Genomic DNA, 26077 nt, shown 5'->3' with positions numbered 1-26077 from the left:
AACAAAGCTCTAGGATTCCACATGCTGGTCTCCTCCGCACATATACATGCTTTGACATGTCCCTTCCATGTGTCTATTTACATTCACCTGGCCCACTATATACCTTCATGCCTATGCATGAATTTGGATGGATTTCCTGCGCACTTCCTGCGCTAATGGAATGGAGGTGGAAATTGGGGAGGGCTCCGAGGTGAACCTTTTTCCCAACATTCCCTCTTCCAAGAAGCCCACTGAGACTGGAGAGGAGAGGGGTGTGGGATTCTGGGCAGCCCCCGCTGTCATTCTCTCAGAGCCCGGTATCTTGCCCTAAGCCCCAGGTGTCTGACCAAAGAATTCCTGCTCCATCACTCACACCTGGCCCCTGGTCCCTCCAAACCAGCCTGGTGAGGGCAAGTAGGACCTGACTCACCAGGAGCCCCACCCTATGTTTTTGAGGGATGTGCAATGGGGAAAGGAGTAAGAACAGGTTGAGTGAAGACCCTCCATGAGAAGAAAGACCCGGCCGAGCTGGTGGGGACAAGGGGACAGATGAGGGGCAGTAGAAGTGAGGAAGGTGAGGGAAGAGAGTAAGAATAATCTGGGGAAGGGCATATGGAAACCATGGGAAGGGGTTCCATTCACCCTAGGTCCCTCCTCCGGGTCACTGCTGCCTCCACCCCCGATGACCACATCGTCCTCAGATTCATCGAAGGATGAAGCAGACGACAGGCCGCCACTGCCTCCAGGGCCTCTGGCTGGGGATCCCACGGGATGGATGGAAGGGCCTTCTTGCTCTCTGCACAGTAGTCCAGTCCCAGGCTCAGAGGTAATGATCACTCGAGGCACGGGACCCTGTAGGCCCCTGGAGAGCAGGGAGTGGCATCTCTCCTCAAGCAGAAGGAATTCCAAAGCCTCTCCTGGACCTCCTACGACCACCTGCCCTGGGGAGAAGTTGTTGTCCAAAGCAACCAGGTGTCCATCTTGGTCTAGCTTGGGCTCAGAGCCACTTCTGGCCAATTGTTCACAGATACCAGATGTCTCTGGCCTTACAACAGAGCCATCTCTACTGGGCCCCACCTCAGGGTCTTCTCTGTCCTGCTGCTCCACAGTGCCAATATCCCCATCCATTGGCACCCAGAAGCCAGCTGGCTCTGTTCCCACCAGGAGACCATCTCTGCTTGGATGCCCCTGAGTGATCTTGCTGTCCAGCTGTCCCAGCAGACCCTCGCCTCCTAGTTGCACCTCAGGGCCATATCTATGGGGCTGTGACCAGATATTGGGTCTCCCTGGCCTCACCAGAGAGTTATCGCCGTCTGGCTGTAACTGAGTGCTCTCTCTATCCAACTGTCCCATGGAGGCATCTCCATCCAGCTGTCCCCCAAAGCCAGCTCTCTCTGGCACTGTGGGAAGTCCATATTCACTGGCCTGATTACAAGGGACATCACCAATGTGTTGCCCCAGAAGTCCCTTTTTCTCTGGCCATGGTACAGAGCTATGTCTGCCTGAACAGCTTGGTTGTCCCCAAAAGTTGTCCTCAGGCCTCACTGGAGGGAAGTCTCTAGATGGCTGCCCCTGGAAGATGTCCAGCCTCCCCAGAGGACTTCCCTCACTGTCCAGCTGCCCATAGCAGTCATGGTTCTCTGATTGTGCCTCCGATCTGTCTCTCGTGGGCCTCCCAAGAGTGATCTTGTCCAGACTTCCCAAGAGATCCTCACCAATTGGCTGGGATGCAAGGCCCTCTCCATCCAGTTGTTCCCAAAGATTGTCCCTCTCTGGATCATCTCTGCCCAGCCAACCTTGGAGGGTGTCTCTGTTCAGTGTCCAAAAGCCATCTCTCTCTGGACTGACCTGGGAAATGTTTCTATCTGGCTTTTCCCAGAAGCCATCTCTCTCTGGACAGTCAAGGGCAACATCTCTGTTAGACTGTTCTGCAGGCCCTTGTGCTTCTGAGTAGTGTCTGTCCAGTTGTTCCCAGAGACCTGCTTTCTCTTGGCTTACCTGGGGGATACTTTCATCTGTCTGTCCCCAGCACCTTGTTCTCTCAGCCTGAGGATTTGGGATATCTTTTTCTGGTTGCCCTAGAGTCAAGTGGTGATCTCCGGTCAATTTTGTTTGACAGTCATTTGTCCCTGAATGTTCCCCAAAGCCAGCATTCTCTGGTCTTAATGGGGAGACACCTCTGCTATGTCTCACCTGGGGTCCATCTTTGTCCCAGGGATCCCAGGGACCAGATCTGTCCATTTGTCCCTGAGGGCATTTTCTGTCTAGCCTAGCCTTGGTGCTCTCTCCATCTTTCCATCTCCAGGACCCAGCTCTGCTAGGTATCACCTGGTGGCTGTCTTTGTTTGGCTGATCTGGAGAGCCATCAGCCTCTGGCCTTATTCTAGGGCTGTCTCTGTAGGGTCCTCCCTGGGGGTTTTCTCTGTCCAACCCAGTCTCAAGACTGTCTCTGTCTTGTAATTCCCAGGACCCAGTTCTATTCAGCTGTCCCTGGAGGCCTTCTTTGTCCTGCCCATCCTTGAGAACAGCCCTCTTTGACCATTCTTGAGATCCTTCTCTATCTGGCTGAGGCTCAGGGATGTCTGTGCCTGGTTGTCCCCAGGGCCTGGCCCTGTCCAGCTGATCCTGGGCTCTGGTAGTGACCAGCATCCTCAGAGGCCCAGCTCTGTCCAGCTGATCCTGAGGCCCAGGATCATCCAACCACCTCTGAGGCCCAGCTCTGATCTGCTGATCCTGGGTCCCAGCAATGTCCAATGTCTTCTGGGGCAAGTCTTTGTTCCTCTGGTCCAGGGGCCCAACTTTAACTAGATTACCTTGGGCCTTGGTGGTGTCCAATGGCCCCTGGGGCCCAGCTATGTCTAGCTGATCTGGAGCCCCAGGGAGGGGAAGCTGAGGTTCAGGACCCTGTGGGTCCTGCTGATTCCAGGCCAAGGCGGTGTCCAGTGTTCCCTGGGGCTGGTTTCTGTTCTCCAGGCCCTGGGCTCCAGCAGTGTCCAGGGTCCTCTGGCGCCCTGCAGTGTCTAGTGTACTTTGGGGCCCAGCTCTATCCAGCGACTCCTGGGGCCCTGTAGTGTCCGGCCGATCACCGGACCTGGCAGTGTCCAGCGTCCCCCAGACTCCGGCAGGGTCCAGCATCCCCCAGGCCCCGGCGGTGTCCAGCGTCCTTTGGGCCCCAGCAGTGTCGGACCGGTCCCCAGTACCGGCAGTATCCAGTGTCCCTCGGGCCTCGGCGGAGTCCGGCCGATCCCTTGGCGGGGGAAGCCCGCCCCCCTCGGGCCCCGGACCTCGGCTCCGCCGTCTCCGCGCCTCGGTAGCCGGCGGCGCCCGGCAGGGACAGCGCCTCATACCCTCCTACAGGCCGCTCGCTACTCTCCCTACTCTCGTTCTGGCCGGCCCGGCCCGGCCCGGGATCCGCCTGGGGCCCCTTTAAATCCGGGGGTGTGGCTGGCCCACCGTGCCGCGGTTCCGGGTCTCCCTCCCAGCGCAGCCGCTTCCTTCCGGCCCGACCGCGGCGACCGAGGGGTTAACCGAGGGAGGACCCGCCCCCTCCCAGGACCCGCCCTGCCCCGGGGAAGCCCTGGCTCCGCCCAGAACGTGCGTGCGGTGACGCACAAGGGTGGGAGGGAATCCCTGGCTCCGCCCCGAGGCCCATACCGAAACCCGACCAGCCCCCAAATGATCTCCTGGCGTCTTATAAACATCCGGGGCGTGACAGAGAATTGGACCCGGAGCACTCAAGCCCTGGGTCCTCTCCCTATATTAGTCATTTTGCCCTCTCTGAGCTCCCTCTATTCCTAACCTAGAAAAATACCCGAGCAAATGGCACCTCTGTCACAGCCTCAGTCTCCTCATCTGTAAAATGGAGATAATAAGAGCAGCGATCTTCCCAGATTATTGTGAGAATCAAATGAATTAACGTATGCAAATGTTTTGCCAACAAATGCTAGATATTACTGTTGGGTCTTTTGCTTTTGTTGAAAGCGGATTTGTGGTAGAACACACCTAACTCCATTTTGTCCGTTATTTGCTATTTTTTTTCCCATGGGATGCCCCTTTGGCTAGTAATGAACTTGCCTCTTTATAAACTTTCCCTCCCTTAATCTCTTTATGACTCCCCAAGGACTTCCCAAGGAGAGAAAGGCATTCCTCCCTTCTCTAGGTCCCATCAGATAAAGCACTTAGTAGGCCTTTAACAAATGCTAATTGCTTGACTGACATTCCTGAAGGTACCCTTTCCTTGGGTCTAGGGGAAATGGATATGCTAAAAAGGACATTCTTTCCTTTATAACCATTCAAGCAATCTCTTTTTAGTTTTGATTAGTGCCTTTGCCCACCTTGAACTTAACCACAGGGTTAGAAACCTGTCTTTGTGTTCTGTTGTTCTCTGAGTGGGCCACACTGCTGGGAGGAGAGAAATTATCCATACATTCATACATATTTATGTCATCTTCAGAATTGTGGCAGGTGCCCATCACTTACAGATGGTGTGTGTCACACTTTAGAGTGAATAAAATGCAATTTACCCAGTGGAGAAGTAGCTGGTAGAGACCCTGAAAATTCTTGCAACAAAATTACTATTATTATTTAAAGATAACAAATGCCTGCAGTTCCTCCCTCACAGAGACTTCCTCGAGACAATTTGGGGAAAGTGCCTCATCAGCCTTCAAACTACCAATGAAGGTTAACTATTATTATTATAAGGGCTAGATCAGTGGTTCTCAACCTTTCTAATGCCGTGACCCCGCAATGCGGTTCCTCATGTCGCGGTGACCCCAAACCAAAAAATTATTTTGGTGGCTACTTCCAAACTATCGTTTTGCTACAGTTATGATTCGGGATGTAAATACCTGCTATGCATTCTGTATTCTCATTGCTACAAATTGAGAGGTTGAGAACCCGAATACTCGGGTCCCTCGGCCAGGAAAAAGTCAGTCATTCAAGCAATAAGCATTTAGAAATTGATACCATGTAGCAGGCACTGAGTTCAAATAAAAGCCAGGGTAACATGTCAGCAACAATGTTCATGCAAGATCTATCACTGTATATATGTGAAGTAGTTTGGGACTAGGGAGGAATCTAAATCCCCTTGGAATGGGAGATTGCCAGAGTCTGGGTCCAGATAGATACCTAGATATGGACTTCTCACTAGCCCACTCATTTGACTCAGGAGTTGATGTCACTACAGGTAAGTGTTGGGGGGGGGGGGGGAAGGAGGAGGGCCATAGAGGGGACTTTCAGCTGAAACTGAGTCACCTGGAGGGCTGGGGTCAGGTCCAGACTGAGTCACAAGAGGAAGAGCCTGAAAGTAGGAAAGAGGTTTCTGAGGCCCCATTTTCTAGCCCCCTTGGGAGAATGGGACAAAGAAGAAATGACAGGTGCTGGGATGAGTCAGCCATGCTCCCTCCTGGGCACTCTGTGTGTGGAGCCTGGAATTCTCCCAGGCACTCCCAGCTGCCGGGCCCAATCTCCACCCCCACCCCCACCTCGGATTTCCTAAAATGCCAGGGTTGACTCAAGTCCCTACAGTCCTGCTTCTCATTCCTATCGCTATCCAGGGCATAGCACCCACTCCCTCCCCCAGGCTCTCCCCACTTCCCTTTCCTAGCAAACCAATGAGCCAGATAATCAGGGAAAAGAGGAGGGGAGAAGTATCCCAAGAGAAAAGAGAAGCCTAGGTGGAACTAGCCTGAGGCCGTCGGTGCAACTGACGTGAAGAAGAGTGAGTCAGGAAGAAGATAATAACTAGAATTTACACGGAGTCTATAAAAAACAGCCGAGAATGTTAACCTCTTAAATCTTTTGAGCCTTAGGGTAACTTAAGTCAAGGACCCTAGGGTGTAGGGGAGCCTTGCCAGCCCAGGGTACGGTCATCCTCATTAGGGAAACTGAGGCTCAGGAAGGTTAAACGACTCGCCCTGTGCCACACAGCTACCAAGTGTTGGGAGCAGGATTAACACCCAGTGTCCCCGACTCCAAGCGTTTCTCTTTGAGCTGCGGGAAGAGTAAAGAAATCGGGATGGGGGGAGAAGGGGACAATGAGAAAGGAGAGGAGGGAGAGCAGAAAGCGAGGGGCCTTACAAGGAAGACGGAGGGGGAGAAGTGGGGGGTAGCCGAGCAAAGAAAGGGGGAGGGGAGCAGACGACGGGGTGGAGAGAGAGACAAGGAATGCAGAGGAGAAATACAGAAGGGAAGCTGAGGTGGGGTGGAGAACACGAAGGGGCGTGCACAGCGAGACGCGAAGCCAGGTCCCTGGTCCAGCCCCGATACACTGGCCCCGCCCCTACCTCTGCACACGCATGCCTCTCCCACACCCCTCTCCTCCCTTGAAATTCCGACTCCCGTCAGTCAGCGCAGCTGCCCGCCCTTCCATTGGCCCTGCTCGAGGAGAGGGGCGGGGCCTCCCGGAAGTTGAAGGGCGGAGCTGAATTTACGAACCGGTCCTTGAGGAAGGGGGGCTTAGCACGAGGAGGTGCTGTGGGTTCCTAGCAACGAAGGAGGGTGCAGGAGGGGCGGGGAGGGTGGGGGGAAACGAAGCCGGGCTGGGGGCACAGAGAAAGGGAAGGGGAACTGGGAGGGAGAGGAGTAGATAGAGGGGAGGGGGTGCAGAAAGGAGGAGGAGGGGGCCGGCGAGAGCGGGGGAGGGGGGACTGGAAGGGTGGCTGTGGGGAAGAGAAAAGGGAGAGGGGTAAAGAGAAGGGCCAGAGAAAGGGGAGGAGGCAAAGAGAGAGAGGCCAAAACGGTGGGAGTCAGGGGAGAAAGGCAGTAGAGAAGAGTCATAGAGAACAAGTGAGGGCCAAAGAAAAGGAGCAAAGAGAATGAAAAAAGGAGGCAAAGAGAGGGACGACAGCAAAAGGAAGATGTAGAGTAAGGGGGCAGAGAAAGGGGGACCTGGAGGCAATGACCCCTGGCCTGGGAAAAGGAAAGGAAGAGGGGCCCCTGGTAAGGGGGAGGGACGAGCTGGGACCCATCCTCTACTCTCTCTCCCCTAGGCCATGTGGTCTCAACACTTCCTAGGGACTGGCAGGAGACTGGGCCAGGCTCTGGGCCCCACCAGTGTTTCCAGAGGCAATTGTCTGTGGCCCCCAGCCTCCCCCTCCCACCTCCATGGTGCCTCAAGTATCAGAGTTCTGCATGGTGATGGCCCAGCCTCCGTCTCTGGGCTGAGCAAAGAGGACATCCAGAGAGCCCGGGAAACAGCCCCACCCAGAATGGGGCTGAGGCCCCAGGTAATGCCTCCCCTGCCAGCCTCACTTGTGCTCTCAGTGTCGCTTGGCAGCTTCCCCTCTACCTTGTCCTTTGGAATCCCCTCTATACTGTCTCCTGAATGATGGCTTCCACTGACTCAACCTTCCCCACAGTGTCCCTCCTCAGGCCTCACTAATCAATTTCTCCCAATTTCCCCAGCTGAGTGAGCGTTCTCAGGAGCGAAAGGTGCCTGCTTCCCGAATCAGTCGCCTGGCTAATTTTGGGGGTAGGTACCATCCCCGTGCAGTGGGAGGTCAGCTATCTCCAGGGGCATAGACACTAAGAGACAGGCCAAATGGGTGAAAGTATGAGGGTTACGAGTTTTAAAAAGGCCAATCTCTCACCTTGGAAGGTAGCAGGCTTCCCATTATTGGAGGTGTTCAAGGGACCAGGAAGATCATTCATCAGGTATTACTGTTTAGCACAGGTGGAACCCTGTCATTTCTCATCTTTAGCACCAAGTTCCCATGATTTTGTGGCATCGAGACAGGACCAAGAGAGCCAGCCCATGTCAGAGGCTGAGAGTATTATGTGTGAGGGACTGACATTGGTGCTGGAGGTAAAAAACAAAATTGAATATCAGAAAACATTAAGTACCTATTGAGTGCCAGGCACTGTGCTACCTAAGTGCTGGGATACAAAAAGAAACCAAAAATACAACCCCTGTGTTCAAGGCACTTACAATCTAGCCTGAGAGACAACATGCAAATAAATATGTACAAAACAAGCTACATGCAAGATAAATAGGAAATAATTAACCAAGGGAAGGCACTGGGATCAAGAGGTTAGGGAAGGGTTCCCGTAGAGGGTGGGGTTTTAGTTGGGATTTAAAGAAAGCCAGGGAAATCAATAATTGGGAGTGGGGAAAGGAATGGCTTCCAGGCATAGGGGACAGCCAGGAGAAATGCCCAGAGTCTAGAGGTTGGAGCCTCTTATTTATGGAACAATATTATTGGCTGAAGAGAACATGTCTTGCTATAGGGTGTAAGAAGACTGGAAAGAAAGGAAAGGGCTTTAAATACCAAACAGTATTTTTTATTTGATCCTGGAGGTAATAGGGAGCTACTAGGGTTCATTGAGTAGCTGGGTGCAATAATAGAACCTACACTTGAGGAAAATCACTTTAGTGGCTGAATGGAGGATGGATTCGAGTGGGGAGAGACTTGAGGCAAGCAGATCCTCAAGCAGACTGCTGAAGTAGTCCAAGTGTAAGGTGATGAGCTTCAGGAATGCAGAGGAGAAACATTGAAGGGAAGCTGAGGTGGGGTGGAGAGCTGGATCAGGAGAGAAGGGAGCATACTAGCAAAGGTGACATTGATAGGCCTGGATAGAGTGTGTGTGTGTGTGGGGGGGGGGTAGTGAGGAGCCCAGGATGCCTCCTAGAGCCTGAGGGACTAGAAGGAGGGCGGGCCTTAGCCTCTACTGTAAGTAAAAGGAAAGTTGAGAGAAGGGAGGGGGTTTGGGGGAAAGATCCATTTTGAGATACTTACAAGATAGTTGGAGATTGGATTTGAGCATCCTCATAGAGCACAGAGATGTGATGAGCAGTCAGTAAAGGTAATATGGAGGGAGAAGAGAAGAGGTTGCCCAGGGCAGCCCTGAGGGATGCTTACCATTAAGGAGCTGATGTGATTTGGAGGTGGATCCAAGAAAGGAAATTTTAGACTGGGCCAGAAGCTAGAACTGAGCTCTCTCCTCCTGGGTTGTTCCGTTCTTATTACCATCTGCCTAATGGAGAGGAGTGGTGTGAGGAGGAGAATAAATGTTTCTAGAGTACCTACTATGTGCCAAATCTTATCTCATTTGTTCCTGGATATAGGAACATATATATATATATACACACCTGGATAATAGGCGCTGGTTATTATTGCCATTTTACTCTTGAGGAAATTAAGACACAGGATAAATGCTTGCCCAGGCTCACACAGCTAGTTGGTATCTGAGGCTGGATTTGAACTCAGGTCTTTTTTGACTCCAGGCCTACCCCTCTGTTAACTACACTGTCTTAGCCTAAACTCAATATATCCAAAATAGAGCTCATTATCTTTTCCCTTAAATCTCCCTGTCTCTCCCAATATCCCAATATCTGTTGAGGCTCCCCAGGTTCATCTCTCCAGAGTCATTCTCCGCTTCCTGTCCAATTGGTTGACAGATCTCATCTATTCAGTTTCCATAACATCTTTGTCATCTAGCCCATTCACCCAGAGCTTCTATCCAAGGTCAGGTCCTTAGCACTCTGTATGGGTCTCCTTGTCTCCACTCTCCCATCCATCCTCCATAGACTTCCAAAGTGACTTTACTAATACGCAAATCAGACCTTGTTTCACCCCCCCCAATCCCACCTAAAAATCTGTAGCCCCTTCCTGTGGCCTCCAGGATCAAGTACAAACTCCTCAAGTTGTCATTTCAAGCCTTCCAAGGTCTGTCTCTCATTTATCTTTCCAGTTTCCATGTCCCCTTCTTTTTTTCCTTTTTTTTAAACTCTAACCTTCTGCTTTGGAATTGGAACTAAGTATTGGTTCTAAAGCAGAACAGGAAGGGCTAGGCAGTTGAGGTTAAGTGACTTGCCTAGTGTCACACAGCCAGGAAGTGTCTGAGGCCAGATTTGAACCGAGGACTTTCAGTCTCTAGGCCTAGCCCCTAATCCACTGACCAACCTAGCTGCCCCTTCTTCCAATTTTCTCAGTCAGATTGGCCCACCAGCCAGTCTCTGTAAGACCTTTGCTTTCACAGCTCAGTCTTTTGCCCAAGTGGGACACCCCCTCCTCCCAACTCCTAGAAATCCCTCTCTCCTCACCTGACCCTCTGAATACCCAGCTTCCTTCAAAGACCAGCTCAACCCTTTCCTCATGTAGGATCATGAACACCCTCTCCTTGAAATTCCCTTGGTTGTGTTTTGTACTTAATTATGCAGCAGTTTGTGGACTCGAAGCCCTTTCAGGACAGACTCTCAGTTTTGCCTTTGTATCTACAGCACCCAGCACAGTCCCTGGCACCCAGTGGGTGCTTCATAAATATTAGTCAAACTTATCAATCAGCACGCAGTTGGAAGTACTCTAGAACTAAATTGACAAATAATTCCAAGTTTGAGGGAGAAAGTACTAACAACAGAGGGGTTGGCAACATCTTCCCATGGGAGAGAACATCTATGCTGAGCCTTGAAAGGGGGTCAGGCTTTTTAGGGATTAAGAACAGCCTGGGCATAAGCTTTGAGATGAGAGATCGAGTATGAAGTTGGAGAAAGAGCAAGTGGATCCATAGTATCCATAAAGGAAACTGATGGGAAATCAGACCAGAAGAGAAACCAGGGGATACGAAGGAGAGCATGGATGGAGATAAGAGAGGAGAGAAGAAAATGGGGTAGGGGGCCACAAAAAGGAGAGAAGAGGGGGAAGAGTTGAGAGGGAGAGAGAAAGAGAAAGAAAAAGGGAAAGGCAAAACAAAAGGAGAAAAGAGGGAGAAAGAAGAGAGAATGATAGACCCAGAGAGGGAGAGACTGCCATTTAATGCCTATGTGATATGAAACAAACTGATTCACCTTTCTGAGTCTCAGTTTCTTTATTTGTAAACTGTGGGGTTTGGACTAGATGACTGCTGAGGGCCCTTCCAGTTTGAAAGCTATGACCTGTGATTGAACCCCAGAGAGGAAAAGCCAGACAGCTTGAAAAGCACCTGCTAAAAAGCCAACAACAGCACAAGATGCCAAACAAGACAATTATAGCCAACTGTAAGAGCGGCCTAAAAGTGGGTCTGGCTACCTGGGCAGGCAAGCAGGGAACTTCTCCCTGGACTTCCTCCAGCAGAGCCAAGAAACCACTTGCCAGGGATGGGGCACGGAGACCACATGCCTGACAAGGTCCTTGGTTGCCCTGAGATTCTGTGACAGGTGATGGAAGGGAGACAGACCAAAGAAAGCCAGAGCCCAAGGGAAAGACGAGAGAGTGAGAGGAAGCTGACAGCAGAGACAGAAGGAAGGAGCTGGCAAGCGGGGCAGACAGGCTGGATGAGGTACAGGGAGATGGGGGTGTGGAGAGCAAACCGGAGGGCTGCAAAGCAGGAGGCACAAGATTAAGAGAGAACATGACAGACGGGGAGAGAATTCTCGCAGGAGAAAGCTTCAGGGTGAGTGAGGCAGAGAGGCTGGCAAAGCCCAGCATGGGGGTGCCATACAGCATTTAACTCTGCCTCCCACCCCAGGACTAGCTGTGGGCCTGGGCCTTGGTGCTCTGGTTGAAGTGGCCAAGACGTCCCTGTCAGGAGGGCAGGCGCCCAGAGGTAAGTGAGGATGTCCAGTGGGGCAGGCAGACTGGGCTGGGCTGGCTGTGGGGGCTGCAACATGACTCCCATCATGCCTTCCCAGAAGGTGGTCCTATTCTGGGCCCTAGCCCCTTCCTCTCAGAAGCCAATGCTGAACGGATTGTGAAGACTCTGTGCACAGTTCGAGGAGCAGCCCTCAAGGTTGGCCAGATGTTAAGCATCCAGGGTATGGACCTCTGGCTCTCTTCTTCATCCCCAGGCCCTTCAGTCTCCTGGATGCCAAGATAGGCCACCTAGTCACCCTAGGCCAGTGATGATGAACCTATGACATAGGTGCCAAAATGGCATGCAGAGAACTCTCTGTGGGCATGTGGCTACCCTCCCTCCCCACCTTCCACCCCAGAGTTTATTACCAGAAAGGCAGAAGGATTTGGGTGGAGCTACTCCCCTCCCTCTGTCTCCCACCCCTCTACCCAGCAGCCCAATGGGAGCTCACAGGGGGTAAGGTGGGCAACTCACAGGTAGCAGAGCTAGAGGGGAGCAGAGGGCTTGGGCCATTCCCCTCTCCACTCCTGAGGACATTCCTCACTTCATCTGTACCTCCACCCAGCCACCCAATGGGAGTGCTCCCTCCCCTTTGTGGGGGGGGGGTACCCAGCATGTGAGGGGGGTATATGGCATGGGGTGGGGGGTGGGCATGGCACTCCATCTCTATCTCTAAAAGGTTAGCCATCACTGCTCTAGGCCAAAAACACCCTCTCTATCTCCCAGACACCCTTCCCTGATCTCAGGACCCCCATTTCCAAAGTACTAGACTCACTTTTAAGCCCTTCTGCTCTGGCCCTCAGCCTCCCAGACTCCCTGACCCAGCCACCTCTCCCTTGCCCTCTGCAGACAATAGCTTCATCAGTCCCCAGCTACAACAGATCTTTGAGAGGGTCCGGCAGAGTGCTGACTTCATGCCTCGGTGGCAGATGATGGTAAGTGGCTAGGATGCTGCCAGGGCAGGGGCAGGAAAGCATGGACCCCTCCTGACTGCCCTATGACTTGCCTCACCTGCAGAGAGTCCTAGAGGAAGAATTGGGCAGGAACTGGCGGACCAAAGTGGCCTCCCTAGAAGAGAAGCCCTTTGCTGCAGCCTCCATTGGTCAGGTGCACCAGGGTGTCCTGCAAGATGGAACTGAAGTGGCTGTGAAGATTCAGGTAAACTGCAGGCCCAGATGGGAGGATGGGGTCCTGAAGGGGAGGAGAAGCTGCCAGTGGCACATGTCCCTGCCCCACAGTACCCAGGTGTGGCCCAGAGCATCAAGAGTGACGTGGAGAATCTGCTAGCTGTGTTGAAGTTGAGCGTGGCCTTGCCTGAAGGTGAGCCTGGAGGGAGGGGAATGGCAATCCTTAAAATGGGGATGATAATAGCCCCCAGATTATATCTCTAAAGTGCTTTGCACCCCTTTAAGGCCTGGGCAAAGGCTACTTGGGATTATCTATCTCACAGGCTTGTTTGCTGATCAGAGTCTCCAAGCCTTGCAGCGGGAGCTGGTGTGGGAGTGTGACTATCGCCGGGAGGCTGCCTGTGCCCGAAACTTCAGGTGAGCCATGGGCATTTGGCCTCCTTCTCCCTCTGTGGTCCCAGACTCAGTCTAGGTTAGGCAGTGGCAGGCAAGCCCAATTTCTTGCTGAGTGGCCAGCCCAGTGTCTCCCAGGCCCTACCTCCTCAGGTTCCAAGAATCAGGAGGCCCCTCGTCTGGCTCCACGTTTGTCTGGCTTTCGTCTGCTTCTGGCCGTTACATCCTAGAATGGACATTGCTAAGCTAGAGAGTGTCCAGAGGTCAGCCAGGATAGAGAAGGGCCTTGAGTCCATGTCACCCGAGAAACAGCTTTGACTGAGAAAAAAGAAAGACTTGGGAGGGGCATGAGAGCAGTCTGGAGGACTTAGAGTTGTTTTGGCCCAGAGAGTTGGGCTAGGATCGCAGAGGGGCCATCCAGGCCACTGTCCGGGAATACTTCCTAACAGTGAGTGAAAGTGAGCCTCCCCCTCCCCCTGGTGGCCTTCAGGCTGAGGAGCAAGGCCCCAGGTCCTTTCTAGCCCCCACCTTCTGTGGCTGCTGTGGCTCCAGTCAGAGCCCCTCCAACCCAGCCATGAGAGATGCCCAGGCCAGTGGGGGAGCCTGGAGGGAGGCCCATCCAGAGAGCAGCACCTAGATGGAGGCCTAGAATGAGGCCAACACATTTATTATTTTAGAGGTGAGGAAACTGAAGGCTGGAGCTGCCAGGTCCCTTGTGAAGGATTCATTCAGGGGATCCCAGAGTTAATGCTGGAAACCCCTCCCCTTAAAAGCCAAGTCCATCTAAAGGGCATGGGCATACTTATTATGGGATTAAGATCGCTTTTTAGATAGCCAGAATTTCTCCCAATATCCCTCCCATCTTCCATCCCAAATAATAGGACACAGAATAAAGAATATATTTTAAAGGGGAAAAGAAGAAGAGAAAAAAATCATCAAAACTTTTAAATATAGGAGCAGCTAGGTGGCCGAGTGGCTAGAGAGCCAGGCCTGGAGATAGGAGGTCCTCTGTTCAAATGTGACCTCAGACACTTCCTGCAGTTGCTTAGCCCTTACGGCTCTTCTGCCTTAGAATGGAGACTTAGCATTGACATAAGAAGGTAAGGGCTTCATAAAACCCAACGTATCAATATGTCCAGTTAGGCTGCTGTTGCCTTCTGTGTTCCACCCCCACGGCTGCAAAGGAGTCAGTAGAGAGGCCCTTTGAACTCTCCTTCACCCAGCATTTATTAAGCATCTACTGTGTGCTGGGCACACACAGAGTTTCATCATTTCATCCCTCAGGGCCCTTAAGGCTGGTCCCCCTGGAAATCCCTGCTTGAACGTGTGCCAGTGCTGTGTTGGGCATTAAGGAGAGAGACAGAGACTAGAGCAGGTCCTGGCCTCAAGGAATTTCTGTTCTTTTAGAAGGAAACCATCCAAACAGGAGTAAAGAAATAGAAAACCGAGAGAGAGAGAGAGAGAGAGAGAGAGACAGAGAGAGACAGAGAGAGAGAGAGACAGACAGAGAGACAGAGAGACAGAGAGAGAGACAGAGATAGAAAACAGAGACAGAGAGAGACCATCCAAACAGAAGTAAAGAAATAGAAAACAGAGAGAGAGAGAGAAAGAGACAGAGAGAGACCATCCAAACAGAAGTAAAGAAATAGAAAACAGAGAGAAAGAGACAGAGAGAGACCATCCAAACAGAAGTAAAGAAATAGAAAACAGAGAGAGAGAGAAAGAGACAGAGAGAGACCATCCAAACAGAAGTAAAGAAATAGAAAACAGAGAGAAAGAGACAGAGAGAGACCATCCAAACAGAAGTAAAGAAATAGAAAACAGAGAGAGAGACACACAGAGAGAGAGACAGAGAGAGAGACAGAGACCATCCAAACAGAAGTAAAGAAATAGAAAACACAAAGTAATTTTCAGAGAGGAGGAACTTGGCTCCTGAGGGAATTATCAGCTGAGCCTTGCAGGGAGAGCACATAGGTGTTAAGACTTGCAGCCTCTGCTTTCCAGGCCTCCCTTCTGCCAGATGTCTGCTGGGAGGCCTGAGGGGCTCTTGGAGATCCCCAAGTCTCCTGTCTAAACCCTTGTCTTACCCTGGAGGAAGCCTAGGCGCAGAGAGGTGGGCCCTTGACCAGGTCTCCCAGCACCTTAGAGGAGAGCAGACCCAGAGCTAGCCCATTTGGGGGGAGACCCCTTCCTCCTCCCACTCCTGTCCCTGTGACCTTCAGGCAGCTCCTGGAAGGGGACCCTTTCTTCCGGGTGCCAGCTGTGGTCGAGGAGCTGAGTGCAGGTCGGGTTTTGGCCATGGAGATGGCTAGCGGGGTGCCCCTAGACCAGTGCCAGGACCTGAGCCAAGATGTCCGGAACCAGGTGAGTGGGACCAAGGGGCTGGGTGAGATCTGGGACCACTGTTGCAGCCTCTGGCCCTGTTTTCTTCTCTGTAAAATGAAAGGGTTGGACTCTATCTTGTTTAAGGTTGTTGAGCCCCGGTCAGTTCTGGGCTCCCTTGAGGGGGGAAGCAGGTGTGGGTGGCTGGCAGGAATGGGAGATAGCCCCAGGGTGAGGACAGAATCCCTGGATCAGCCTTCACTCCCCATCTTGGCCCTTAGATATGCCGTGAACTTCTGCGTCTCTGCCTTCGGGAACTATTTGAGTTCCGATTCATGCAGACGGACCCCAACTGGGCCAACTTCCTCTATGACTCCTCCAGCCACAAGGTGAGTGCCTTGAGACCTGGACTCACCCGGGCGGGGAGGGAGCCCAGAGCCCAATTCATTCATCAGCCCCTGGTCTCTGTTCCTGCCCCCATAGGTGACCCTGCTGGACTTCGGGGCAAGCCGGGGGTTTGGGTCAGAGTTCACAGACCACTACATCGAGGTGAGTTTCTTCTCCTTGGGAGGAGGGGCCTGCTGGCTTCCTGTGCTCGCTCCTGCCTAGAACATCCAGACCAGAAGCCCAGCTGAGGCTTCCCCAACATGGGGTCATCCAGCCTCTGCATGGACACCCCCAGGGTCCGGCCCTGGCTGGCTACCATTGGCAAAAAGGCTTTTGTCTGGTTGAGCCAAGCCCTGCCTTCTTTGGTGGACCCTGACGCCGGCTAAGTCTCCCCGGACCGGGGCTACTTCCCCATGACGGTCCGGACGCCCCGAGCATCTCCTTGCTCCAGGTTTCTTCTCCCTTTCAGGCTAAACAGCCTCAGTTTCTTGTCTTGACCGTGCCTGGAGGGGCTCTGAGTCTCCTTCCTTCCTAGCTGGAGGACCCCCATTTTTAATCATCTCCTACAATGTGGTGCCCAGAGCTGGAGACAGTACCCCACCCCAGATGGGAGGCCAGGGGCCCGGGGCCACCTGAGAGCCCAGGAGCAATCTGGGCTTCCTTCTGCTGCCCTCTACCCTGATCAGGGCCCACCTGGACAGGGATGGGGACAAGCCAGACGGCACCCAGTAACGGGCTGTGGAGGTGGGGAAGAAAGGCTTGGACTCTGATGAGGATCAGGGGAAGGAAGTGGGGGCTCCTGGCCTAGAGAAGAGAAGGCTTGGGGGACACGGTAGCATTAGACTTGCCTCCTTTGACCCTTGACAGAACTAGGCATTGCATTGAAAAGTGCCTAGTAACAATCCTGCTGGCTAGAGCACTGGGCTTGGAGCCAGAAAGACCTCAGTTCAAATCCAGCCTCAGACACTTCCCAGCTCTCTGACCCTGGGCAAATGACTTCACTAGCCTGTGCCTCAGTTTCCTGTAGAGATAAGAACAGCATCTACTTCCCAGGGCTATTGTGAGGATCCAGTGAGGGAATGTGGGAAGTGCTTTGCCAGCCCTAAAGGGGGAAAATATTTAAGGGCAGCCATAAAACCCCCTAATCCTTTTCTTTCTCTTAAAAAAAAAAAAGAATTACTGTCACATCCCTACTCCCCTCCCCCCAGACCTATGCCTTGTGAAGAAAAAATCCTTAAAAAAAGAAAAAAGGATGAAAAAGCAGCTCAGGAAACCCAACTAGCAGGGCAGCTAGGTGGCTCAGTGGATGGAGCATCAGGCCTGAATTAGGAGGTCCTGGATTCTAATCTGGCCTCAGACACTTCCCAGCTATGTGACCCTGGGCAAGTCACTTCACCCTCATTGCCCAGCCCTGACCACTCTTCTGCCTTAGAACCAATACACACTATTGATTCTAAGATGGAAGGTGAGGGTTAAAGGAGGCTGACAATTTGGGTTGTATTCCACATCCAGAGAAAAGCGGGGGGGGGGGGGGGGGGCAGGATTCCCTTGGCTCCCTTTGGTCCCCTTCTGGGGTCTTACTTGGTCATTGTTCTTAGGTCTCTAAGGCCTGGCTTCCTGGTTCTTCCTTCTTCACTTGTATCATTGTTCATCCCCCGAGCAGTTTCTTACCCTGCAGTCATACCCATCATGTCCATGGCCTTCGACCATGGCAAGCTGGCTATTTTGCTGCTCTGAGACCTTTCTTTCTTTTTTTAAACCCTTACACCCCCCACCCCAAGACCTTTTTTTTTTAAACCCCTATCTTCTGTCTTGGAATCAATACTGTGTATTGGTTCTAAGGTAAAAGAGCAGTAAGGGCTGGGCAATGAAGGTTAAGTGACTTGACCAGGGTCACACAGCTGGGAAGTGTCTGAGGTCTGGGAAGTGTCTGAGGTCAGATTTGAACCCAGGACCTCCCGTCTCTAGGCCTGGCACTCAGTCCACTGAGCCACCCAGCTGCCCCCCTTCTGAAGTTCTGCAAGAGCACTTCTTTCTTTCACTGTCCAGTATTGATTCTAAGATGGAAGGTACGGGTTTTGTTTTTTTTAAAGAATGGCATGGGATGCCCTGTCAGCACTTGAAGGCATTCCTGATGTCTTCTGGCAGCCTTCATCCTTTTCCCCGTTCCCCGCTGCTCAGTTTGCCCTTCTCCAGGCCTCTGGTCCCTCTCCCATTCCCCATGGTCTGTCATGGACACCAGCAGGGCCTCAGCAATCCCACCTGCCACTTGTTCCTTGTCCTGATGGGGAGCACATGTGGGCCTGATGACTTGACCCCCTTTGACCATTTCTGTCCCATCTTTTGTGATCCGAAGATCGTCCTTCTTAGCGGAGAGAACAGAAGCGACCATCTCCAGCTACTTTATCCCTCTTCTCTGGGCCTTCAGGAATTCTTCTGGCCTTAACTTTGCATGTGCCTGAGGCCTTGCTTCTTGCACTCTTTCCCCCTTGGCACTCAGACATCTACACTGCAGGCCTGCCCTCTCCTCCCCCCCCCCCCCCCCCAGCTCTTCTCACTCTTGGGTTTGCTTCTGGCCACAGAGGTTCAAGAGGAGGACGAGGCATGCCTGGGAGTATTAACAACAGTGAGGATAGTAATCGTGGGGGTAGCTAGCATTGTGATGCTTCAAGAGGTTTGCAAAAGTGCTTTATGGGTGTTTCTCACTTTGTAATTATCTCCATGTTATAGTTGAAGAAACCGAGGCAGACAGGTTAGATGGTTTGCCCACACAGCTAGAAAGTGTCTGAGGCAGGATTTGAACTTGGGTCCTCCAGGCTCCAGATCTGGGTCTCTATCCAGTGTGCCATCAGCTCCTCTGAAAGCTCAAAATAGTCCCCATTTTGAGTTAGCAAAAAGGGCGAGAGGGTTTAAGTCATTTGGCCAGTCGCATGGTGGAATGTTGGAAGAGGATTCAAACAGAGGCCTCACCAAAGCAGTCTGTACTCACCTACTCAAGTGCCCCACTGAACCCAGCCCCCTTCACTGCCGCGGTCCTTCCTGCACTGGCCCTCGCTGCTGCCCGGATTGCACCTCTTACCTTTGCCCTGGCCCAGGCCTCTGGTGAGGAGGGGGCCTCCCTGCCCGAGAGATCAGCCCTTCGCTCTCGCTCATCTCCAGATTTCAGTTTCTCCTGGCTCCTTCCCTAAGGCCTTCATTTGAGCCCGCCACCCCTTGAAGTCGCCATTCCTAGGCAAAAGCCTAGAAAAAGCGGGACATTCCTGTGGGCCATTTCCCTACCTCCCCCCGACTCTTCAAGCCTCCTACTCTGCTTCCGACCTCATTCATCCATGAAAACTGCCAGGACCCTTCGCTGCTGTAGCCAGAAGGACCTTTTCGGAAGCCCGGCCCTTCTTGGCCTCCCCGCTGCTTTGGCTACCGCTGACCCCTTGCCCCGTCTGGATAGCCTGCCTTCCTTCGGTTCTCTCCTCCCAGGAAGGTCTGAGCATTCCTCCGTCTCCTCTGCTGGGTCCCCTGCCTTCCTCCTTGACTGTAGGGGTCCTCCCTGCCTCTCCCTCAGCTCCCAGGGTTCAGTTATCATTCCCGTGCAGACGTGTAGTGCTCTGCACTTTCCTCCAATAGATCTTCACACGGGCGCCCCACACAACGTTTTTGTTGGTCCGCCATTTTAATCCTGCCCAGCTCTTCAGCGCCTCACTTGGGGTCTTCTTGGCAAAGATCCTTCCTGCAGCTCCTCTGACAGATGAGAAAACTGAGGCCCAGAAGGTGAAAGGACATGCCCAGGGTCCCAGCTATTAGGTGCGAGGTCAGACTTGAACTCAGAAGAGAAGTTTGTGCTCCATGGCGCCACCTGCCCTGCCCATAGGACATAGGATGCCCCAGTTCCCTCTTAAACCTGCCCCTCCTTCACAGGTCCTCCCCTGCGGGATCCCCTTACTCTCTTTCACCTCTAATCCCATCAGCTGTCACATGGTGTCCATTCACACTCCACAGTATCTCTGTCTGTCCCCTTCTTTCCACTCCTAAGGCCCACATCATCACCCTGTACTATTGTAACGTCCTCCTAATCGATCTCCGGGTTTCCATCGCCTTCCCTTACCAATCTATTCTCTACCCAGCTGAAAAAATAAGCTTCCTAAGGCAAGGGGATCAGTCCCTCGCCGCCGCCCCCCACACCCAAGAAAAGAAAAAGAGGGAGAAGGTAGCGAAATCAATATTCCTCTAAAAACCCTAACATGGCATGGTAGGGAAAATGCATTGAGGTGGAGGTTACATTGTTCAGAAAAACCACTATACTGCTCAAATCCAATCTTCAGTGATTAAAGGCTGGCCTCCGCCAGGGTGCCCCAGGAATGCTGCTTGGGTCCACCCAGATCAATCTTGTTTGGGATTGCCACACCCAGCACTTGGGGATGGGCCCACCCGTCTGTTTGGGCTCCATCCAAATTCTGTTGACTGTCTACACTTATTTATGCATCTACCTGGCTTTCAAGTTGCCCCTTCCAAGGTTCTTCCCCTGGGCTTTCTTGGGTAAATCCTGAGCCTGGAGCCTGCTCTCCTCTGCTAGACAACCTAAAGACTTTCTTTCTAAAACTGAGATTTGGGAGCTATAGTCTATGTCCCTGCGAAGGGGGTGGGACCGGGTGGCCTCCCAGCTCTTCTGAGAGGCCACTCAGGGCATTATGAGTCTGAAACATCCACTTTCAGTGGGTTGGTGGTGGGGCTTCTTTCTCCTTCCATTGTCACCGCCATATTGTTTTCCTGGCTCCACTCCCTTCCCCCTGCATCAGTTCATATTAGTGTTTCTGGTCTTCTCTGCACTCATCTCTTTGTCATTCCTTACAGCACTGTCATATTCCATTACCTTCATGGACCATAGTTCTTTTAGCCATTCCCTGTTTGTTTGCCGCCTCTAAATCTCACGGGAGATGACGGTGATCTAAATATTTCATAATCATAATAGCTGGTATTTCTAGTGTTTGTGGAGCTCAGGTTCCTCCTCTGTTAAATGAGGGGTGGGAATGGAGTCTTCTGTAGTATGGACCAACACAACGTTGCACCCATCTTCTACCTCTCCTGTTAATAATCTGGCTGGGGGTGAGCCTCTTCCCTGGCTCCCTCTCCCCAGCCCTCCAAGAGCAGAGAAGACATGGCCAGATTGGGGGATTCTCCCTGGGAAGCCAGATGAGGCCAGTAGAGACAGGGCCCTAGGGATGAAAGAGCGACTTGGGGGCCCTTTGGGGTTCACAGAGTGCTTCATTCATAAGGCTTAACTTGATTGTCAAAACAATCCAAGGAGGTAGGTAGGGAAGGAAAGCCTTTATAAGGCACTTACTGTGTGCCAGGCATTTTTTCCAAGTAGAATCTCATGTGATCTACCTAACACTCCTGTGAGTAGGTGCTATTATTAATCCCATTTTACAGCTGGGGAAACTAAGGCTGAGAAAGACAAAGTGGCCTGATTCAGGGTCACATGGCTAGTGTCTGAAAGGAGGATTTGAATTCCCTTCTTCCTACCTGGAGGGAAGACCCAGTGCTCTTAAGCATGGGGCCACCGGTTGCCAAAATAATTTCTTGGTTGAGAACTCCTGGGGCATTCTAGACCTGTGTCCCTTTGAAGGGAGGTAGAGAGGAGGTGGGAGCGCATTTCTAGCACAGACACTGGTGATGGCATGGAGGACATTTGAGCTGGATACATGACAAGAAAGAATGTGTGATGACTGGAAAGACAGGCTGGAGCCCAGCTGTGAAAGACTTTTGGTGGGTACCAAAGAGAGAAGCGGATGTTTTGTCCAAGAAGCAAGAGTGAACTGCTAATGATTCTGAAACGGGAGAGCTCTGCTCTAGGAGGAAGACTGGCAGCTAGCTGTGTAAAGAGGGTGCTTTGGAGCCAAGAGAAGCCACTTAGGGGCTGGAGCTGGGGCCAGGTCCATGGAAAGAAGGAAACAGATGTTGGAGATGGGAGTTCTGACATCATTGGGTTGGGTGTGAGATGCCTAAGACACATGCAGGCCTTTGGTGACTTGAGATTAGAGCTTGAGGGAGAAAAGAAGACTGAAGGCTTGGATTGCCACCGCAAAAGGAACTTTTTCGTCTCCTCTTTTCCCTATCTCCCATAATGGCCAAGGAGCAAAAGCCAGGAGGACAGGACTTTTCCAGGCCTGAGAGTCTCCTGGACACGCTGCACAAACTCTACGACTTTGGAGAGACGGTAGATAAAAAGAAATTGAAAAGAAGCAAAAACAAAAAGGAGAACAAGAGAGATTCCATAACCAGAGAAGCCTTGGCAGTGAACACAGCCTTGCAGCCAGAGTCTTTTTAGAGGACAAAAGAAAAGTACTGTTAGCTTCTTCAAAAAGCTTAAGGAAGAGATTCTTTGTGACTCTTCTCAGGGCTCCACTGGGCCTGCTACTCCTCCAGAAGTCTCTACAATGGTTTTCCCCATTCCATTGCTAAAGAAGGGCAAAAGAGACCCAGTGGGAGTGGTTGAGTTTCAGAGCAGGAATAAGAAGAAAACAAACTAGAACCTCCCAAAGATGAGGACACAAAGACATCCTGAGAAGGAATCAGATATGCAAGAGTTTAACTTGGAAAAGGCCCGTTTGGAAGTGCATCGATTTGGATTTGGGATCACTGGATATGGGAAGGGGAAAGAACAGGTTCTTGAACAAGAGAGAGCCATCCTGCTGGGTGCAAGGACCCCAAAAAATAATTACATGAATTACAAGGTTTTGCGGGAGCAGATCAAAGGGAAAAAAAAGCAAAGGAAGAAGAAAAAAGAATGGCCCAAATCACAGACACTTTCAGAAAAAAGAAAAGATTCAGAGGATAGTGGAAAGTCCAAAAAGAAAAAAGTGGCTCCCAGTATTTTGCCAATGGGATCAGCAGGACAAATTGGAAAATTCAAAAATGGGACACTGATTCTGAGTAGTGTGGATATCAAGAAAATATATTCTTCCAAAGGAATTAAATGAAACATTCATTGAATCAGCTAAAAGGAGAAAAGAAGCTGAGATAATCCTCATTATCCTAAAAGAAGACCTTACAAATTCCCCAAGTTTTGAAATGTTGAGTTGTTATGTCTGTTCTGTGTTTGCTACCTCTTGACATGATTTGCCTGTTGTATAAAATAAATACGAGTGACATTAAGGTAAAAACAAAAGAAGACTGAACATGTTGCCCGGAAAGTCACGCCTAGAATAATCATTGAAACCTGTGGCCAGGATAGAGCCCTGAATTACATTCTCAGGGGGAAGGGGAATGAAATGAGGAAGAGCAGGGATACTCTAGCGTCCATGGAGACCAAGAACAGGCAGACCACTGTCCCATTAGCCAGAATCTTGGCATTGCTTTTTACAAGTCACAATCTGGACATCCACTTGGCTTTCTCCAGTACCATCTTCAAGCAGCTTGTTGCGGGCACCATCCCTGCCCTGAAAAACTCCCATCCTTTTTGCTGTCTGCAGCATGGACTCCTTGCCAGATCATTGGTACCCAAGTGAATTACTCAAGGTGGGCGGTGGTCCCCCAGTGCCTCACCTCAGCTCACCTTTTCTCCAATCTTAGATCTTAAGATGGCAGACCTCTGTTGTGGTTATCAGACTGACCAACAGCTACTATGTCTTTCCCTTCTTTCTTCCTCCATTCTTCTCTCCTAACATTCTTTCTTCCCTCTATTCTTTCCTCCCTGCTCTTCTCTATTCTTTCCTCTCTTCCTTCCTCTGTTCTTTCCTTCCCTCCTTTCAATGAAGATACACCACCCCACCCCCTGCCCCACCATCCTACTTGTCTTCCTCTGGTCCTTCCTTACTGAACAATCTCCTATTGAACAACACCTATAGCCTGCTCATAGCACTCTTCCTTGAAAGCCAAACAATGACTCCTTGTTCAGGGCATCTGGAGCCCCCCTCCATAGGGCAGAACCCAGGGTCCAAGGCCTTTGTTTCCCCATGTTACCTACCACCCTTCAAATTCTCCTTTGTGCAACATTCTTCCACCTTCCAGCCCCCTGACCGGTCATCCTTCTCTGCTTTTACACCGAAGCCTATTTCCATTCTCTCTGTAAGCTGGAGAGTGAGGAGGCTGCCTTCATACCCCATTGTCTTCTCTTCCATGCTGGTCTGAGGGCCCCTGAGCAGAAATCCAATGCCATTCTCTGGAGGTCACTGCAACATCCTCCCCTCCGCCTACCTCTGGAAGCCCTTGATGCTGTTTAGGGGAAGAGAGAATCTGGGGGGGTTATTTGGGATTTTTGAGGTGATATTAGGATGTCCAGAGTTGGAAAGTCTTTTGGCATTCATTCCAAGTGAGAGAGGGAAGCCCTGGGAAATGGAAAAGGAGACTGTTAGAAGGGCAAAGCCCAGAATCTAGTGGGGCACCTTCTCTAAAGGCCTAGTCTATGGAGGGGAGATGAGCAGATGGAGGAGATGGTCTAAATTCCCATTCAAAGTCAGCCTTCATTGGGCACCTACCACATGGCAGGCCCTCAGAAGCCCAGGATGGAGAGAATGGCCAGGAAAGGAAGGGGTGGTCCCTGCAGAGGTTGAGGACTGAGTGGGTGAAGCCAATGGCCAGCTCTTGTTCAGTTGCTTCAGTTAGATCTGATTCTTTAGGACCTCATTTGGGGTTTTCTTGGCAACGATACTGGAGCAGTTTGCCATTTCCTTCTATAGCACATTACACAGCTGGGGAAACCGAGGCAGACAGGGTGGAGTGATCTACCCAGGGTCACCCAACTAGTGTCTGAGGTGGGATTTGAACTTGGGAAGATTGAGGCCAGACTCCAGACCTAGCCCTCTATCCAAGCCAGTAGGCTTTGGCAACTAAGAGGTCCTCAGTGGGCTTGGACACGGCATTTTCAGTAGAAATGGGCCGCTGGTCCAGACTGTGATGCTAGACCTTTTCTGGACCTTCGGTAAGAGAAAGAGATGGGGAAACTGAGGTGCAGGAAGGTGGTGTCATTTGGCATATGTGGCTCAGCTGGGCTTTGACCCCAGGCCCTCTGCTCCCCCTCCCAGCTCTGTCCTCTCCACGTACGTAGGACAAGCTGTGTCTGCCTGTACCCAAGGCGTTAATGCCCAGCAGCAGCAGCCCCGGGGCCTCTGTGGGTGCTCTCCTTGCACAGCGGCAGGGCCTGGATTCAAGCCCAGGCCCTGACTGCAGAGCCTGGACGATGTTCCTTCCCTGTGGGTAGGAGCAGGAGCTGGTGCTGGGGAATCCGAGAAGTGTGGAGGAGGCCAAGCGAGGGCAGTCAAGGCAGTTGCCGGCAGATGGCCTTCATTTTCTCAGTAAAGTGGGAGGCTAAATCATGGGGGCGTGGAGGAGATGGGGTGCAGACAAGAATAGAGCTGCCTCTCCCCCATGAGGATCCTAAGGGTGCCTGTCTGCCCACAGACCAGCTAACAGGGAGGCCCTTCCCTTTCCTCTGTGAAGTGGGGGTGGCCCCTGGGGTCCCTGTTGGTAGAGCAGGGAACACTGGGAAAGGAGGCACATCCAGATGGGGGGATGCCCCCAGGGAAGCCAGAGGTGGCCGAGGGCGGTGCTCACAGAGGCCCCTGACGGGCTGGCTCCTGCTCCCCATCCCCAGGTAGTAAAGGCTGCTGCGGACGGTGACCGGGCCCGAGTCCTAGAGAAGTCCCAGGACCTCAAGTTCCTGACGGGCTTTGAGACCAAGGTGAGAAGGGGAAGGGCACAGGCACGGCTGGGCTCCAGGAGGTCCTGGGCCTCCCTGGCTCGCCTCACAGCTCCCCTCCTCTGCTGCAGGCGTTTTCCGAGGCCCACGTGGAAGCAGTCATGATCCTAGGGGAGCCCTTTGCCAGCGCAGGCCCCTATGACTTTGGGGCAGGGGACACAGCGCGCCGCGTGCAGAGCCTGGTCCCCACGATGCTGCGCCATCGGCTGTGCCCCCCGCCAGAAGAGACCTACGCCCTTCACCGGAAGCTGGCAGGGGCTTTCCTGGCCTGCTCCCGACTTGGTGCCCACATCCCCTGCCGGGACCTGTTCCAGGAGGTCTACGAGCACTACTGGGCTGCCCGCCCACCAGGCTAACTGGCCCTCAGCACTCCTGGACCCACCTGAGCCAGAGCTCTGCTGTCTCTCCCTCCACTCCCTTTGGGACCACCCCAAGAGCTGGCAGAGACCTCGGGGCCCCTTCCCAGGCCTCAGCCCTGGCCCCCTCCCTGCCGGGCCAGCGTGGGCCTGGGGAGCGCGTTCCAGATGGCCTGTTTGCCGAGGTCCTCCCACCCTCACCAGCTGTCCTCGGCCCAATGGGCAGTGCATTCAGTGCTATCCTAAATAAAGGGGAGCCACCCCCCTCTCTCCTA

General features: G+C 52.4%; 2 protein-coding genes and 1 pseudogene across 6 annotated transcripts in view; 2 read left to right on the top strand and 1 right to left on the bottom strand.

Moving 5' to 3' along the window:
* Nucleotides 1-8951, bottom strand: part of ITPKC (inositol-trisphosphate 3-kinase C) — a 13512-nt gene extending 4561 nt beyond the window's left edge. The window contains exons 1-2 of one of the 2 annotated variants that reach the window (XM_056796211.1): nt 8838-8951; nt 7569-7777 (exon numbers count right to left, since the gene is read on the bottom strand). In XM_056796211.1, the coding sequence (XP_056652189.1) occupies nt 7569-7592 (24 nt within the window). In that variant the 5' untranslated portion in view covers nt 7593-7777; nt 8838-8951. Of the gene's footprint in view, nt 1-621; nt 3498-7568; nt 7778-8837 lie in introns of those variants that run through there. The other variant, XM_016433288.2, reaches the window with a different exon arrangement.
* On the top strand, nt 6308-26077 carry COQ8B (coenzyme Q8B). Of its 4 annotated transcripts, none has more exons than XM_056796215.1 (14): nt 6308-6448; nt 6969-7205; nt 7384-7450; nt 11422-11499; nt 11588-11707; nt 12376-12461; nt 12544-12684; nt 12765-12846; nt 12977-13070; nt 15269-15410; nt 15650-15757; nt 15852-15917; nt 25342-25428; nt 25518-26077. In XM_056796215.1, the coding sequence occupies exons 2-14, from the start codon at nt 6972-6974 to the stop codon at nt 25800-25802; spliced, it is 1590 nt and encodes a 529-aa protein (XP_056652193.1). In that variant the 5' UTR covers nt 6308-6448; nt 6969-6971; the 3' UTR covers nt 25803-26077. The 4 variants fall into 4 exon arrangements, with proteins under 4 accessions (XP_056652193.1, XP_007491997.1, XP_007491998.1 ...); XM_007491935.3 differs by having other exon boundaries at nt 11585-11707; XM_007491936.3 differs by lacking the exon at nt 6308-6448 and adding an exon at nt 6575-6843.
* LOC130458869 (uncharacterized protein C1orf131-like) lies at nt 21874-25333 on the top strand (annotated as a pseudogene).

This window comes from Monodelphis domestica, chromosome 4 (genome assembly GCF_027887165.1).
Source record: "Monodelphis domestica isolate mMonDom1 chromosome 4, mMonDom1.pri, whole genome shotgun sequence".
Classification (NCBI taxonomy): Eukaryota; Metazoa; Chordata; class Mammalia; order Didelphimorphia; family Didelphidae; genus Monodelphis; species Monodelphis domestica.
The sequence above is the reverse complement of the archived record's forward strand: the minus strand, read 5'-3'. Positions and strand labels throughout refer to the sequence as shown.

Coding starts and splice junctions, on each gene's coding strand:
- COQ8B (XM_007491935.3), top strand. CDS start 6,972: ATGTGGTCTCAACACTTCCTAGGGACTGGCAGGAGACTGGGCCAGGCT. Junction 7,206..7,383: donor GAATGGGGCTGAGGCCCCAG/GTAATGCCTCCC, acceptor CAATTTCCCCAG/CTGAGTGAGCGTTCTCAGGA. Junction 15,411..15,649: donor GCCAAGATGTCCGGAACCAG/GTGAGTGGGACC, acceptor CTTGGCCCTTAG/ATATGCCGTGAACTTCTGCG.